The following is a 14,379-nucleotide window of genomic DNA, read 5'->3' on the forward strand; positions in this document are numbered from 1 at the left end:
AACCTACGGGCCTTTTGAAAAATGGGGAATAGATGCAATAGGGCCACTACCTTGCACTCAATCAGGAAAGGAGTACATCATTATGGGGGTGGAGTATATGACCAGATGGGCAGAAGCTCGACCCACAAAGCGCATCACAACCAAGGACGTAAGGGTGAAAGCATGTATAGGTGGCCTGGAAAGTAATGTCAAGGACATTTCTTTTTTGCGCTTAAAGGTGGGAGTTTTAAAAGTGCTTCAAATCTCAAAAAGAATATCACTCTCCTAAGGTACGTCAATTAAGTCTCCTAACGTAACGTACCACAATTAATGAGACTAAATGTAATTTACTGCTGAACGTTGGGCCGCTTCTTTCCCGCTTCAACCTGTCTGAGCTTTCTTTGTCTCTGAGATCTCTCTTGGAGCTCTATCTAGCTCCTCTCTGTCTCTCTCTCACAGAGCTCTTGCTGAGATTTTTGTATCGCTCAGCCCCCCCCCCCTCTCTCTCTCTCTCTCTCTCTCTCTCTCTCTCTTTCTCTCTCTCTCTCTCTAAGCATGGCTCCTCTTGTGTCTGAGCTCGCTCTCATCTCTCTCTCTCTCTCTCTCTCTCTCTCTTAGCACTCTTTCTCTCTCTCTCACGAACTCTATCTCTATAGGTTCCTCTTCTACTTGATGCTTCTTGAGGTATGTAAACACTTATTAAGCTTTGTTAGTATCTTGCTAATTAGTGCAAGAAGTGCCATGTATTAATTAAAAGTATAGCATGTAGTTATGATTTGTATTGTATTTCTTGTAGAGCAATCCTTTGAAAGTACTACAACAATGGAGCACAGTGAAGAACGGTCTATCAGCTCATCGTCATTGAGTAGAGAAGCTCAACTTCAGCGCATAAACTTAATGAGGGAATATTGGGCTGCTCAGAAACGAAAGCAACGTCAGGCAACGGTCAGCTTTGTGACGGAAAGCAATACAGGGGAGATGGATGAAAGAAAGAAACGAAGGATATGTCAATCTATGGTGCAACACTTTGATACCTTAACCGTGGGAATGGATGCAAGTGGTAGAAAGGAAATATTTGATGAACTTCTTCAACATCCTTGCTTCCTTACTATACAGAGTAAATCCAAAGAGTTGGAAGCAATTATGCTGAGAAACATCCGCAACACTTTGAATCATGTGAAGGTCCCAAGATCTTCAGACGCATTTTTTGTGAAGAAATCAGCAATGATGATGTTGGTGAATGGTGGAAGCAAGGAGCAAAACACTAACACGAGCATACCGCAAGCTGCCAAAATAATGGGGATCCACAAAAGAAACTTATATTCAGCCAAACATCACTTAATAGTGTCAAGTGAATCCGATGGTTCGTTCCCTGCATCTGCGTGTCTCACATCACTCAAACTGTTAAAGACATAGTCTTTCAATTTTGGATGGATGAGACGAGGGTGTCCCCCAACAAGAAAGATGTTTGCAGTAAGAGACTAGCTAGATGTTCATATGTAAAGCATCCAATCCACCTTCTTGAGGAGCCTCAGGTAATTGATATATTTTTTTAGCACTTTTTATTGGTGCTACAACTCATATTCCTGCTACAACATTATGTTTCTATACCACTTTTTATTGGTGCTACAATTCATTACTGCCATAACATTATGTTTCTATACTTCTTTTTATTAGTGCTACAGCTTGTTTTGGTATTTTGGACCACTTTCTAGTGGTGCTGCAACATTAAAAAGTGGTGAAACATTACTATACTGGTCTCTAGCTGAATCTGAACCACTTCTAAAATTTGATCAATAGTTCTAAATGTTTTTGAAGCACTTTTACTTGTGTTTCCACACCACTTTTTAGTGTCTTTGAACCAGTTTACAATGTTTTGCAGCAGGTTTTAATGTTTAAGAAACAGTTTTTACTAGAAATGCACCAACGCTTCACCGTAAACCCTACAAAGTGTTCACCCACTAAAAAGTCTTGTTTACCCAATGCTAACAGACGTGTTTTACAAACTCGTAGGGGTGCTACAGGTGCAAACGTTTTTTGTGGTGCAACTCACTTTTTCCAAGTGATGTAGTAGCTTTTAGTCATGGTGCAGCAATTATAGTAGTGACATAGACTTTTTACTGCTGCTGCACGAATGGTGCCCACCACCTTATGATGGTAACCAAAACCATATTAGTGGAGTTTGAACACATTTTGTTAGTAAACACTTACAAGTGCTGTCACACCACAATGAAGCGGTAGACACAACACTTACAAGTATAAAAACCACTTTCACGTAGTGTCTGACCGCATTCAAGTGGTGAGAAGTCACTTTCATGTGCTAAGTCACTACGTAAGTCCATCACTCCATGCAAGTGGTGAGGCACCACTCCCAAGTGGTGTGAAACCACTTTCAAGTAGTAACTAAAACCTTATCACTGCAATCAAGCGGAAAGTTCCCGCTTTCAAGTGGTTAGACACCGCATTCAAGTGACAAGAAAACGCGTTACAGTGGTGACTCCCCACTTTGAACTAGTTTCTCACCACTCTCAAGTGGTCATCAAGTGGTGAGACACCACTTTCATGTGCAAAGTACTACGTTAGTCATCACTCCATGCAAGTGGTGAGACACCACTTTCAAGTGGCCGAACACCGCATTCCAATGACTTGAATCCGCATTCAAGTGGTAACTGCCCACTTTGAACTAGTTTCTCACCATTCTCAAGTGGTCATCAAGTGGTGAGATACCACTTTCAAGTGATAGCTTAAACCTGGTCACTGTAATCAAGCAGCAAGCTCCCGCTTTCAAGTGGCCAGACACCGCATGCAAGTGACCAGAATCAGCGTTCAAGTGGTCACTACCCACTTTGAAGTAGTTGCTCACTAATTTCAAGTGGTCATCAAGTGGTGAGACACCACTTTCATGTGCTATGTCACTCCGTAGTCCATTAGGTAGTCTTAAAGCAATGTCAAGAGCGTGTATGGCAAGCTGTAGGTCAAACGGACAGAAGAAACGTCAAATACACAAGCCGTAGGTCAGATCCGATTACGTTTTTCTATGAAAAAACACAAACGGACTTCGGAAACTGATTCTACGGTTACCGAAACCATCCGTAGTCTTTAGGCAATATCAAGAGCGCGTATGGCAAGCCGTAGGTCAAACGGACAGAAAAAACGCCAAATACACAAGTCGTAGGTCAAATCCGGATCCGAAGATAAAACGAGAACTCTTGAGACCGTTTACATGGATTGTCTGAAGAGCACGTGTGTGTGTGTGTATGTATATTGCACCCACAAATATAGGCTTTAATTTGACCAATAAAAACATGATTTATCCGATGGTCCTGATCTCCGTGCACCTCTAGACCGAGGTGTGCGGAGATCGGGTATGACTAGACAATGTGAGGTAGTTTACACTGTGGAGATAAAGAAGATGGATCCGAAGATAAGACAATACATCTTGAGACCGTTTACATGGATTGTCTGAAGAGCACGTGTGTGTGTGTACGTATGTTGCACCCACAAATATAGGCTTTAATTTGACCAATAAAGACATGATTTACCGAGTGGTCCTGATCTCTATGCACCTCTAGACCGAGGTGTGCGGAGATCGGGCATGACTAGAGAATGTGAGGTAGTTTACATTGTGGAGACGAAGAAGATGGATCCGAAGATAAGACAATCCATCTTGAGACCGTTTACATGGATTTTCTGAAGAGCACGTGTGTGTGTGTGTGTACGTATGTTGCACCCACAAATATAGGCTTTAATTTGACCAATAAGGACATGATTTACGCGGTGGTCCTGATCTCCGTGCACCTCTAGAATGAGGTGTGCGGAGATCGGGCATGACTAGAGAATCTGAGGTAGTTTACACTATTTATATATACAAGGTTAAAGAGAATCTATGCTCCTTACTGTTAATTTATTGTACGACAGACACAAATCAATTATGGACGATAGGATGGCGTGTCTTTGTGTGCGATGCAAGCACCAGATCTTTCAAAAACGAAAGATATGTGAACAACACATACGCAACAACGGTCTCTTCCCTGCAGAGCAACTACAAGATTTGCGTTTTCGATCTCATGGTCAGGATGCAGTCGATCAATCCCCACAAATAGATATTGTTCCAACTTCATCACAGAGAAGACGAATGTCAAACGAACCACCACCAATGGAATCTACCCCACCAACAGAGAATGTCACATTCCACGAAGCTGAGATGGATCAAATGTTGGATGCGTTTTTTGACATGGATTCGGTTATTGAAAACCAAGGTGGAGAAACCATCCAAGAAAACAATGTCGATCTCAGTCATCACGTCCACATCGACGACATGAGAGTGATGTTGATCCAAAAGGTGAGATGATGCAGAGACTTGCATGAACGCCGCTTTACAATTGTGCAAACATTTCAGTTCTTCGTACATCTTTGGCACTGCTTAATCTACAGTCTATTAATGGATGGTCTTGTTGGGGTATAGGCGCCTGTGCCTTGCCCGGCCGCCCAGAGTCTGGTCGCCCACTGACTTGTATACCTTATACATAGCATAAGTGTATAGGGGGCTGCTCACTCTTTGAGTCTCCCCACCCACATCGTGTGTGTGTCTCCTTCTCTCTCTCTCACTCTCCGTCTGTGGTGCTCCCCGATCCCCTTCAATTGGTATCAGAGCGTAGGTGCAGAGGGAGCGCGTGTGTGCACAGTCACGACGACAGCGGAGAGCCAGTTTCATTCCCAAAATCGCGTCCGCGCGCGCGCACTTTTAAGAGTGCAAACAGGGTTTCGACTTCGACATCGGCAAATTCAGCTTTTCGAGAGCGTTTTCACGAGGTGTCTTGACGTTTTACCCCCCTTTCGAAGACGTTTTACTCCCCTTTCGAAGCCATTCGAGCCATCAAAAACCTCATTCGAGCTACGGTTGAGGAGCTGCATTTTTCAACCCTCGTTTGGCAGTTTATGCTGCGTTTTTGGGCCGAAACGGAGGTTTTTGGCATAGCTTTCACACCCGGACTCGGATACATGTGATCCAAGAGTCTACCTTGGGGTTTTGGCACGCTCCGGACGCGCTCGTTATATCAGAATTTTAAAATTCTGAACGCTGAATTTTCTGCAGCAGCAGTTGTTTATTGTGTGTCGAGGATTCCACACATGGTTTGCTCTCAGATGTGAGAGTGATATTTGCTGCAAGTTTTCTCACAGGTGGGAGGATACGATGTATGCCTTATGTGGTTTGATGCTCAGGGAGACTAATGTGATTGCATTTTGAGCTCGGCAATGTATGCCTCGAGCATGTTTTATGGCAGTCACAGGTAGAGAGATATTTGTGTACTAGATTTGCAGGTGTTTGCAATGATGTATGCAAAGTGTGGAGATTGGTGCATGCATTTGGAGTGCGGTTTGATGTGCTTTGGTTGCTCATGGCTTTGAGCGTGCAGTCAGTTTGGTTACTGGTTTTGTGGCCGTTTTACTGACGAAACTCTGGCGAAATTTTTCCAGGAGTTTTATGCGTATCATTTATGTGATCTAGGTAGAGATTGCGGGTTGCACTCAGCATCTGTGTGCGGTGTTCTCTGTAGGTGGGAGATTTGTGCGTGTGTATGTATCGATACCGCACATTGTGGGCTTGGTGATTAGCTCACGGGTTTGACAGGCGTACAGTTATCTTGGCACACTCACAGGAGTGAGTATTGTGATGTATGCTTGTGTGGCTACGAGGTAGGTAGCCGGATTCGAGCACTAATGGCTTGAGGTTTTTCAGCAGGTTTTAGCTACAGGTTTACAAGTTACAAGCAGGTTTGAGGACTTATTTGGGCGCTGAATTTTCAGCCATTGTTTCCTCTTTGCAGGTGTCCATGTATGGCTCAGTTGTAGGCTGATCTGGGACACAGTTGTGACTTGTTTATGTAGTTGTTTAAGAGCTGAATTTTGGGGCTGTTTTGGGACTGATTTGTAGCCATATTTTACATCCATATTTGCAGACTTTTGTTGATGCGATTCGAGCCAGTTTAGGGCTGATTTGGTTGACATTTGCTACTCATTGTTGGTTGCTCTTTTGCGAGCATTATGGCTGATTTTTCATTTGACTTCCAGCATTATGGTCTGACACAATTTGATGGTGTAGATTTTGTTGCTTGGAAGGAACATATGCTTGTTGCATTGGCGGATTTGGGGCAAGATAAACCCTTGCATGGTTTATCGGCGAAGCCCAATTCTATGCATGATGATGATTGGTAGGATCTTGATGAGTTAGCCATGTGTACGATTTGTTTGCATTTGGTTGAGTCTGTTTACTGGCAGGTCTCGAGGGAGACTACAACTCATGCTTTATGGCAGAGTTTACATGCTATGTACGTGACATCCATGTGTACAAGGGAGTCTAGTCCCACTTCTATGTCCATGGGAGAGATTGGTCCCACACGCAAGTCTCGACAGCATAGAGACTTGACATGTTGGCATTGTGGACATAGAGGGCACATTAGGCATCGATGTTTCAGGCGTTTGAGACAACGGAGGCGACAGATGCGTGATGCAGATTTGGGCATGACAGATGCTAGTGAGATCAGTACGGTGGTTACTGAGTATGCTTGTGACGGCGATGTCACATTTACATCTAGCTTGTCTTCAGACGATCTTATGTCTACGAATTGCATATCGGATTGCACATTATCTTCACATTGTTGACTAGATTCAGATGCTACTTTCCATGTCACGTCGCATCGTTAGTGGTTTAGCACGTTTTCTAGTGGGAGACTTGGTTGTGTGCACATGGCTGATGGTGTTGTGTATGACATTGAGGGTGCAGGAGACGTATGTTTGTCCTTGCCCAGTGGTATGAGATTTACCCTATGTCATGTGCGTTATGTGCCAGATATGAGACGGGATTTGATCTCAGTCAGACAGTCACGGGATAGTGGATGTCGGGTATTGTTGCTTGAGCAATCTTTTGCGTTGCATTTGGGTTCGCTAGTGATTGCGAGAGGTGCTAGAGTTGGCACATGGTACCCATTGCACGTAGTACTGTTGCGAGATGGTCGAGTCTCAATCTTGTTACAGCCATGCAGAGAGCGAGAGACCCGGGCAGTCTCTTTTGCTCATGAGTTGCAGGGTGCTTTGCATGGAGTGCAGAGTAGTGAGCTCGTTGTGCACACAGTTGGGACACGACTTGAGCAGTCACACAGAGAGGTGACAGAGTCAGACATGCATGCTTTGCTAGTGACTGAGCAAAGCAGAGAGTCAGTTGTGAGAGATACTTCTATGCCGGATAGACAGGTAGAGCAGTCTTGCTCTAGTGAGTCACGATAGGAGGACGTTGTGCAAGAGTCTATGCATACGGAGTTAGAGCATGAGAGCTCTAGTAAGTCACAGCAGATTGAGTGGTCATGTTTGCAGTGGATGATTGCAGAGGAGGCTGAGACGTCAGTGATTATGCAATCATTCCTTTCTATGCTCGACAGTGAGCATGGGGATATAGTTGTGCAGGATATGTCTTCCAGCAGACACCTAGAGCAGCTAGTTTGCTCTGAGGTTGCACGACAGGTTGATGCGTCTTTTGCGGACAGTTAGGAGATGCATGTGGCTGACACGCCTTGTCAGTCAGAGATGCCTATTTCCAGGGATATATATGTTGATGCATGCTCCGTAGAGCTAGCATGGCCCACTAGCATTGCATCGGCATTCGGTGGTCTCATGTATGAGATGCTGATCTTGAGACCGGATATCGCAGCTACCGTGGGAGCATTTGTAGTTGGGGTTGTTAGTCATTTGTTGACTGATGATGGCATAGTGCACGAGGGAGATAGGTATTGCGTACATACTTGCAGTATGTGTGCGGTACGTCTGGTGGTGTATGGACTTACACGGGAGCAGGACAACCGGATGCACACGATCACAACCAGCCATTGGGCATCGGTTGAGAGCGGTTTTCTCTCGTCTTTTGTAGTCTTAGACTAGGTTCTCTTGCTTAAAGGCACAGTCTCCTTTAAGTGGGAGGTTGTTGGGGTATAGGCGTCTGTGCCTTGCCCGGCCGCCCAGAGTCTGAGCGCCCACTGACTTGTATACCTTATACATAGCATAAGTGTATAGGGGGCTGCTCACTCTTTGAGTCTCCCCACCCACATCGTGTGTGTGTCTCCTTCTCTCTCTCTCACTCTCCATCTGTGGTGCTCCCCGATCCCCTTCAGGTCTGACACGAGTGTCACAGAGCTTTTCAGATAAATGTACTGTATGCTTAGTATGGACACAAAATTCAAACCAATAATCGTGGCTTTTGATGTGGTGATGTATTGACAAGTTGCTAAACGAGCAAATTTTGTCGGAAGGCAATCACATGTCTCCCTCCCGACCTGCTGCCAAGAAGATTCTTACCAGCTTGGGCATGGATTATCATAAAATCCATGCATGACCTAAGGATTGTATACTCTTTCAAAATGAGTACTCAGATCTAGTACAGTGTCCCAAGTGTGGATCAAACAGATATAGAGAGGACACACAAGGAAAATTTGTCCCTGCAAAGGTTCTGAGACACTTTCCTATCATTCAAAGAATAAAGAGCATTTCAGGAGCAAGTCTATAACATCTTTGATGACGTGGCATACCAACACTAGATCCACGGATGATGTGATGCGCGTGCCTGCTGACTCTCGTGCATGAAAGCACATAGAAGAACAATGGCCTACATTTGCGGAGGAGCCTCGTTCACTCCATTTTGGGTTAGCAATGGATGGAGTAAACCCATTTGGATTACGCAGTTCATCATGGAGCACATGGCCTATTTGCTTGGTGATTTATAATCTTCCTCCATGGCTGGATATCAGGAAAGGGCATCTATTATTGTCACTCATTGTCCCAGGAAAGTACAAAGCAAAGAACATGGACGTCTATCTGGCACCACTTATAGAAGAGCTTCAAATATTGTTGTCAGGGATTGATGTGGTTGACATGTCCCAACCGATTGGACGGCGACATGCCCATGTGCAAGGCATTCTTATGTGGACCATGCACGATTGGCCAGGTTTTGGTGAGTGTCAGGTTAGTATCATGAAACCTTAACTTATATACAAATTTGCATCATCGCTAATTGTGCCCTGCTAATTTCTTTCTTTACTGTTTACAGGCTTGAGTTACTTTGGGAATCATGCATGTCCAAAATGTGGTCCTTGACTTGGATTTTGCTGCTCTGATTACCTAGGCAAGACAGTCTACGAAGAGCATGGTCAATTTTTGCCTGAAGGACATGAGGTACGTGGACCAAACATATGTAAACACGACATGCATCCACTAAAGGCGAGTGACTGGAAGAACATGTGGCTAAAAAGTGGAGATTTTAACCCACCCGACATCAAGAGATTGTCTATTTTTCATGAATTGTCATACTGGAGTGATTTGCTTATTAATCATCTGCTCGACCCAATGCACATTTTTAAGAATGTGGGAGAGATCATATGGAAGACCATTACAGGAAAAAGGGAGAGCAAAGCTCAGAGAGATGACCTACAGGCTGTGGGTCGAATGCTAGAGATGTGGCGACTAAAGTCCAATGGAGCGTATGCTATTCCAAAAGGTCCATGGGTTTTCAGTCGTGCTGAAGAGCAACAAGTGAAGAAGACCATATCTTCTTTCCAGACTCCTACTTTAAAGGGGTTCGTTCTTCAAAGAGCTCGTCTTGAGGGTAGCATGGCTAAAGGATGGCTTGTGCAAGAGTCTCTAGTTTTCATCAGTCAGTTCTTGGGTTTAATTGATCCAGAGATGCCCCGATTGTGGACTAATGAGACCAACGCCAAGGTTACAGGGGACGAGCCGCAAGGACAAGGCGTTGTGAGAAAGATGGATCTCATAATGCGAGAAAAGGTTATGAGATTTTGTCTACTCAACTCAGAGGCAATGTAAAAGTGGTTAGAGAATTACGAAGAGAAAAAGCAATGATGTATTACAGAACGTTTGCAGTTCAAGCGCAATCGTGCCACTAGAAACCTACCTTATCCTGACGATCTTCAGAAGCTGCCAGACTTTCCTACTGGTCGATGGTTAGATGCAACAATTTCGGAGGCAAAGCAAAAAGGAGTGTTGATTACTGAAGAAGAAGAGGAGATGTCAAGGGGTTTCGACTGGCATGTAAGTATTTCTACAACTTCTTTTTAAAAAAGCCATATGGTCTACATTGCTTTAGTAAACCCTAAACTATATGATTTATGTGCTTGTAGTATCACAAATACGGAGCTTTGTGGTCGCATGGGAGACACTTTAGAGTGCAGCGGATAGACGAATGAAGGTTGACCTTCGATAGTGCGGTTAGAGCAACCTTCGTCCAAGAAAGTCGGGCCAGTGCACATTTAGATTCTATTGGATCATCACACCTTGGGAGTGGAGGATACGACACGCTTCGCCGCGAGTTTGTAAGTATCATAAAAACGCTTTGATTAACTAAATGTATGTGTTATTTTCATATTTATTTATTGTTAAGTGTTTGGTTTTGCAAGAACTTGCAATGAGGCGTCCTCCTACACGTCGAGAGGAGAAGTATGGCTACAAGCATGGGCTTGTAGCTCTTTTGACACAGCTAGCGGAGGAGGGAGAGACCGTCGACTGAAAGGCCTTGCCTTGAGAGACAGAGTTCATAGATTTCTATTGGTAGCTAGTTTTGTGTATATTCATGATTGTATATATACCGACATTTACACTTATAGTTACATGTTTTTACTTTTTGTTATCTGTTCATGGTCGGTTAGCAGATAGATGGATTTATGTTGTGATTATATATGGATTGAGTTATGTAATGAAGTCATGAAAATTCTTCTTGCTCAAGTGTTTTTAATCAATTTATGATATGGTTTTGGATTGGTAAATGAAGTTATGGTATGACTTGTTGTAGGCGGACTTCTCCAATTGTTGGTGTAATTCAGTTTTGTTATGTTTATTGTTTAGGATTGACAAAGATTTGGTTATGCTTATGCTTATGCTTATGGTTATGGTTATTGTTTTATGCTTATGGTTAACAAAGATTTGGTTGTGCTTATTGTTTTATGCTTATGGTTGACAAAGATTTGGTTATGCTTATTGTTTAATGCTTATGGTTGACAAAGACTTGGTTATGCTTATTGTTTTATACTTATGGTTGACAAAAACTTGGTTATGCTTATTGTGTAGGGTTGACAAAGATTTGGTTGTGCTTATGGTTATGGTTATGCTTATGGTTAAGGTTATGGTTATGGTTATGGTTATGCTTATGGTTTGTAATGTTGAATAAATACTTGATCAACAGTTCTTGAATTTGCTCTTTAGCGAGAAATAGAGTGGTGGAGTGTCGTAGCTTTTGCACTCCTCTTTTGACTAGTGAGAGTTGGTTTATGTTGCTTCAGTATATGTAGCAGTAGCAACTAACTCTCTCTGCACATAAGTGGAGTGCAATTGCTTTTGCACTTCTCCTTTGGATAGAGAGTGCTGCTTTTTGCTGCTGTAGCACATGCGGCAGCATTCAGTACTTCTCTCTATCCAAAAATTGAAAAGGTGGAGTGCGGTTGCTTTTGCACTCTTCCTTTGGGCAGAGAGGGTTGGTTTCTGTTGCTGCAGTATATGTAGCAGCAATAGCCAACCCTCTTTGCCCAAAAAAAATTTGCAGGTTTTGGCGTCGGTATAGGCGCTGCTATATGCGTTTGTATAGGCGCCGGTATACGCGTCGAAAACGACCTATAATTTCCAGCGCGTATTTACACGAACATACTGACGCGTATATAATCGTCAATCCAGAGGGTACTATCGACGCATATATAATAGCTTATTTGGACGCGTATTTCAATGCTTATACCGACATTGGTGCAACAAAAGTCGGTCCGTGCTATAAAGTGTGTTATGCAGTGCAAAGGGTGCTAACACGTGCATGGTAGAGGGCTAAAGCCAGTGTTGGAGACCTTAGCAGGACAGTGGCAACGAAAATGCATGCTTAAAGTGTTTTTTTAGGCCAGGGGTCCTTCGAAGTGGGCTGATTGGGACGGCAGGTCAAAGTGTTCGGCATGAGTGCAATGTGCCCCAAAATGTGGTGTTCAAGATTCTCTAGAAGCTCGTTAAGACGGCTCCTCAAACGGAGCCCCGGTGTGCAAGATATTGCGGTTTAAAGCTGGAGTGTGTAGCAGATCCTCGATGGACAAGGTAGCTGGGGACAGGTGGCCCAGACTGATGTCAGTGCATATATGTGTAAAGCTCGAGTTACGGAGCATGCATGTCTTCTCGAATTGCGAATCAGAGCTATGGATAGAAAGTTATGTCCGTTTGAAGATTTTTCGGGGGCCGAGTCTGAGCCCACTTGACCGCATTGGAGGATGTGTCGTCTTGCATATTTTGGGCCTCGCCAAGGTTCTCGCTAATAGTGTGCGCTATGTGGAGTCAGCACGAGTCGACTACACGTCAATCGGATACTCGGTCGGTCAAATACAGCGAGATGAAGTTGGGAGCCGTGGGTAGTGAAAGGCCACAGATGATTTTTTCCATTTTGGGTTGCCTCGGATTGCCAGCCTGGAAGAGTCGAGAAGCAATGGTGATTGTGTTGAAGCAAGTTGGCGACGCAAACTTCCATCCGGGCTTTGTGGGCTTGGCAGTAGGATATTGTGATAGGAGTAAACTCAATTTTTTTCCCTTTTTTGGACGTGTTGTCCGAGGCTAGCGTGACATCGGGTGGTGGGCGAAAGCTAGAATTGGAAATTAATCGACGAAGTTCCCATACGACGTGGCTGGAAAAATCTTATTTGGAGAATTCTTGCATACGGAAGCACCGACCATGTGGGAAACAAACACATGAACCTTCTTGGTTGTAATAAATAAAAGAAGCAAAGTTTACCTTGGTTGGAGTTGAAAAAAAGAAAACGAAGGAAACTCAAAGGCTAAAAGAAAGAGGAAAGGTCGAGGGAAAACCCAAGGAGCAGTAGCGCCCAGCTTTATTTCCTAAAAAAGCATGTTAACTTTTTCTCTTTGGCCTTGAAAAAGGGGAGAGAAAGAAGGGCAGCGGGTTCGAGGTTTTGTGTGGGCCTTGGCTTTTGGAGCTGAGTGAAAAAAAGAGAAAAGGGAAGAAGGAGGAGGAGCAGGTTTCTTTTTCGAAGGTAAGGGCTTTTCTTTTGGGGGGAGAAAGAGAGAGAAAGGGGTGCTTTTGCGTGTGTTCGATGATCGAAGCCGGGGTAGAGAAGCATGGTCTGCGAAAAGGCTTGGAAGGGCACGAGCTTTGTAGAGAAGAAGCCAATGAGGGCTGCTGGAGTTTTGAGGCTTTGGAAGAAGAAAGGAGAAGAGAAGGAGGGAGGGAGAAGAAAACTCCCTCGACGGTTCTTTTGAGGGCTTTTGAGTTGCTTGTTCGTTTGGAGCCATGGAGAGCTCACGAAGAGCAGTGGCCATGGAAACCTTTAGGCCGGGCTTGAGCGGGGCTCGCCGCTTTGATCTTTAGTATGCCCCGGTTGCAGCGATGATGGTTGTACAGTGTTTGATGTCAATGAATGAAAGAAGGCCCCCATTGCAGTGAGTTTTGTGCATCGTCTAGCCCCCCTTCCCTCCTTCTCTTTTGCTCTCGTGTGTGTGCGTGCGGGCTTATTGGCAGGTGTGTGTCGCCCCGACGGAGTGTTGTAGAGAGAGAGAGAGAGAGAGAGAGAGAGAGAGAGAGAGAAGAGAGAGAGAGAGAGAGAGTGGTGTGTTTTGAGCGTGTGGGAGATCGCAAAGCTGGTGCATTGAGGTGTGCGGGTTATGTGAGTTCGTGTGCGTCTATGTGAGCGCGTGTGCGTGCGTGGTCTGGTGAAAAGAGCGAGTCGAAGGTGCTCGCAAAGTGGATTGGGGTGCACTGTGTGCTCTAGGCTATAGGAGGCATTCCGTGTTGGTGCGCTGGGCGTGCTCCCCATTCCCCCTCTCCAATGCGTATACAAGCGTTTATACCGACGCTTAATATACCGATGCGTATATAAGCGTGTTGATTCCGAGGCGGATACCAACGCGTATACTGACTTAGTTCATTTTAAAAATAAACTCAATCCCGTCGGTACACGCACCGGTATTCGCGCGACCTGTTGTAGTGATATGATGATTTCCTAGACGATGTGTTTAATATTTTAACTTCAATCTAAGATGCTCCCAGGATTTGAGCATTAGTGCTTGGTATGATGGTCTACTAGACATTGTGTTGAATATTTTAACTTCAATATATGATGCTCATGTAGTGACATGACCAATATTGGGGAGTTTGATGCTCTATCACTCATAGAAATAAATTCGTATAATTTACAATGAATTATGACTAAAATTCTTGATGGAGACTATAATTCACTTGATTTTGTGCCTTGATGATCATTCTATAGAGTTGAATGCGTCATCATGCCACCTGAAAACTTATTGTTATGGAAATCACTTATGAATATCATCTCGGAAATCGTCATCGTCATGCCATCATTGTTATGG

At 44.2% G+C, this 14,379-nt stretch overlaps 1 protein-coding gene across 2 annotated transcripts in view; it reads left to right on the forward strand.

Annotated features, from left to right (window-relative positions):
- The window catches only part of LOC147443465 (uncharacterized), a 78,204-nt gene extending 67,543 nt beyond the window's left edge, over positions 1-10,661 (forward strand). The window contains exons 1-4 of one of the 2 annotated variants that reach the window (XM_086529302.1): positions 1,407-8,988; positions 9,074-10,071; positions 10,161-10,352; positions 10,437-10,661. In XM_086529302.1, the coding sequence (XP_086385428.1) occupies positions 8,677-8,988; positions 9,074-9,079 (318 nt within the window). In that variant the 5' untranslated portion in view covers positions 1,407-8,676 and the 3' untranslated portion in view covers positions 9,080-10,071; positions 10,161-10,352; positions 10,437-10,661. Of the gene's footprint in view, positions 1-775; positions 10,072-10,160; positions 10,353-10,436 lie in introns of those variants that run through there. The other variant, XM_086529301.1, reaches the window with a different exon arrangement.
- Positions 10,662-14,379: the final 3,718 nt, after the last annotated feature.

Source organism: Adiantum capillus-veneris, chromosome 14, assembly GCF_014529385.1.
Source record: "Adiantum capillus-veneris isolate H3 chromosome 14, ASM1452938v2, whole genome shotgun sequence".
Classification (NCBI taxonomy): Eukaryota; Viridiplantae; Streptophyta; class Polypodiopsida; order Polypodiales; family Pteridaceae; genus Adiantum; species Adiantum capillus-veneris.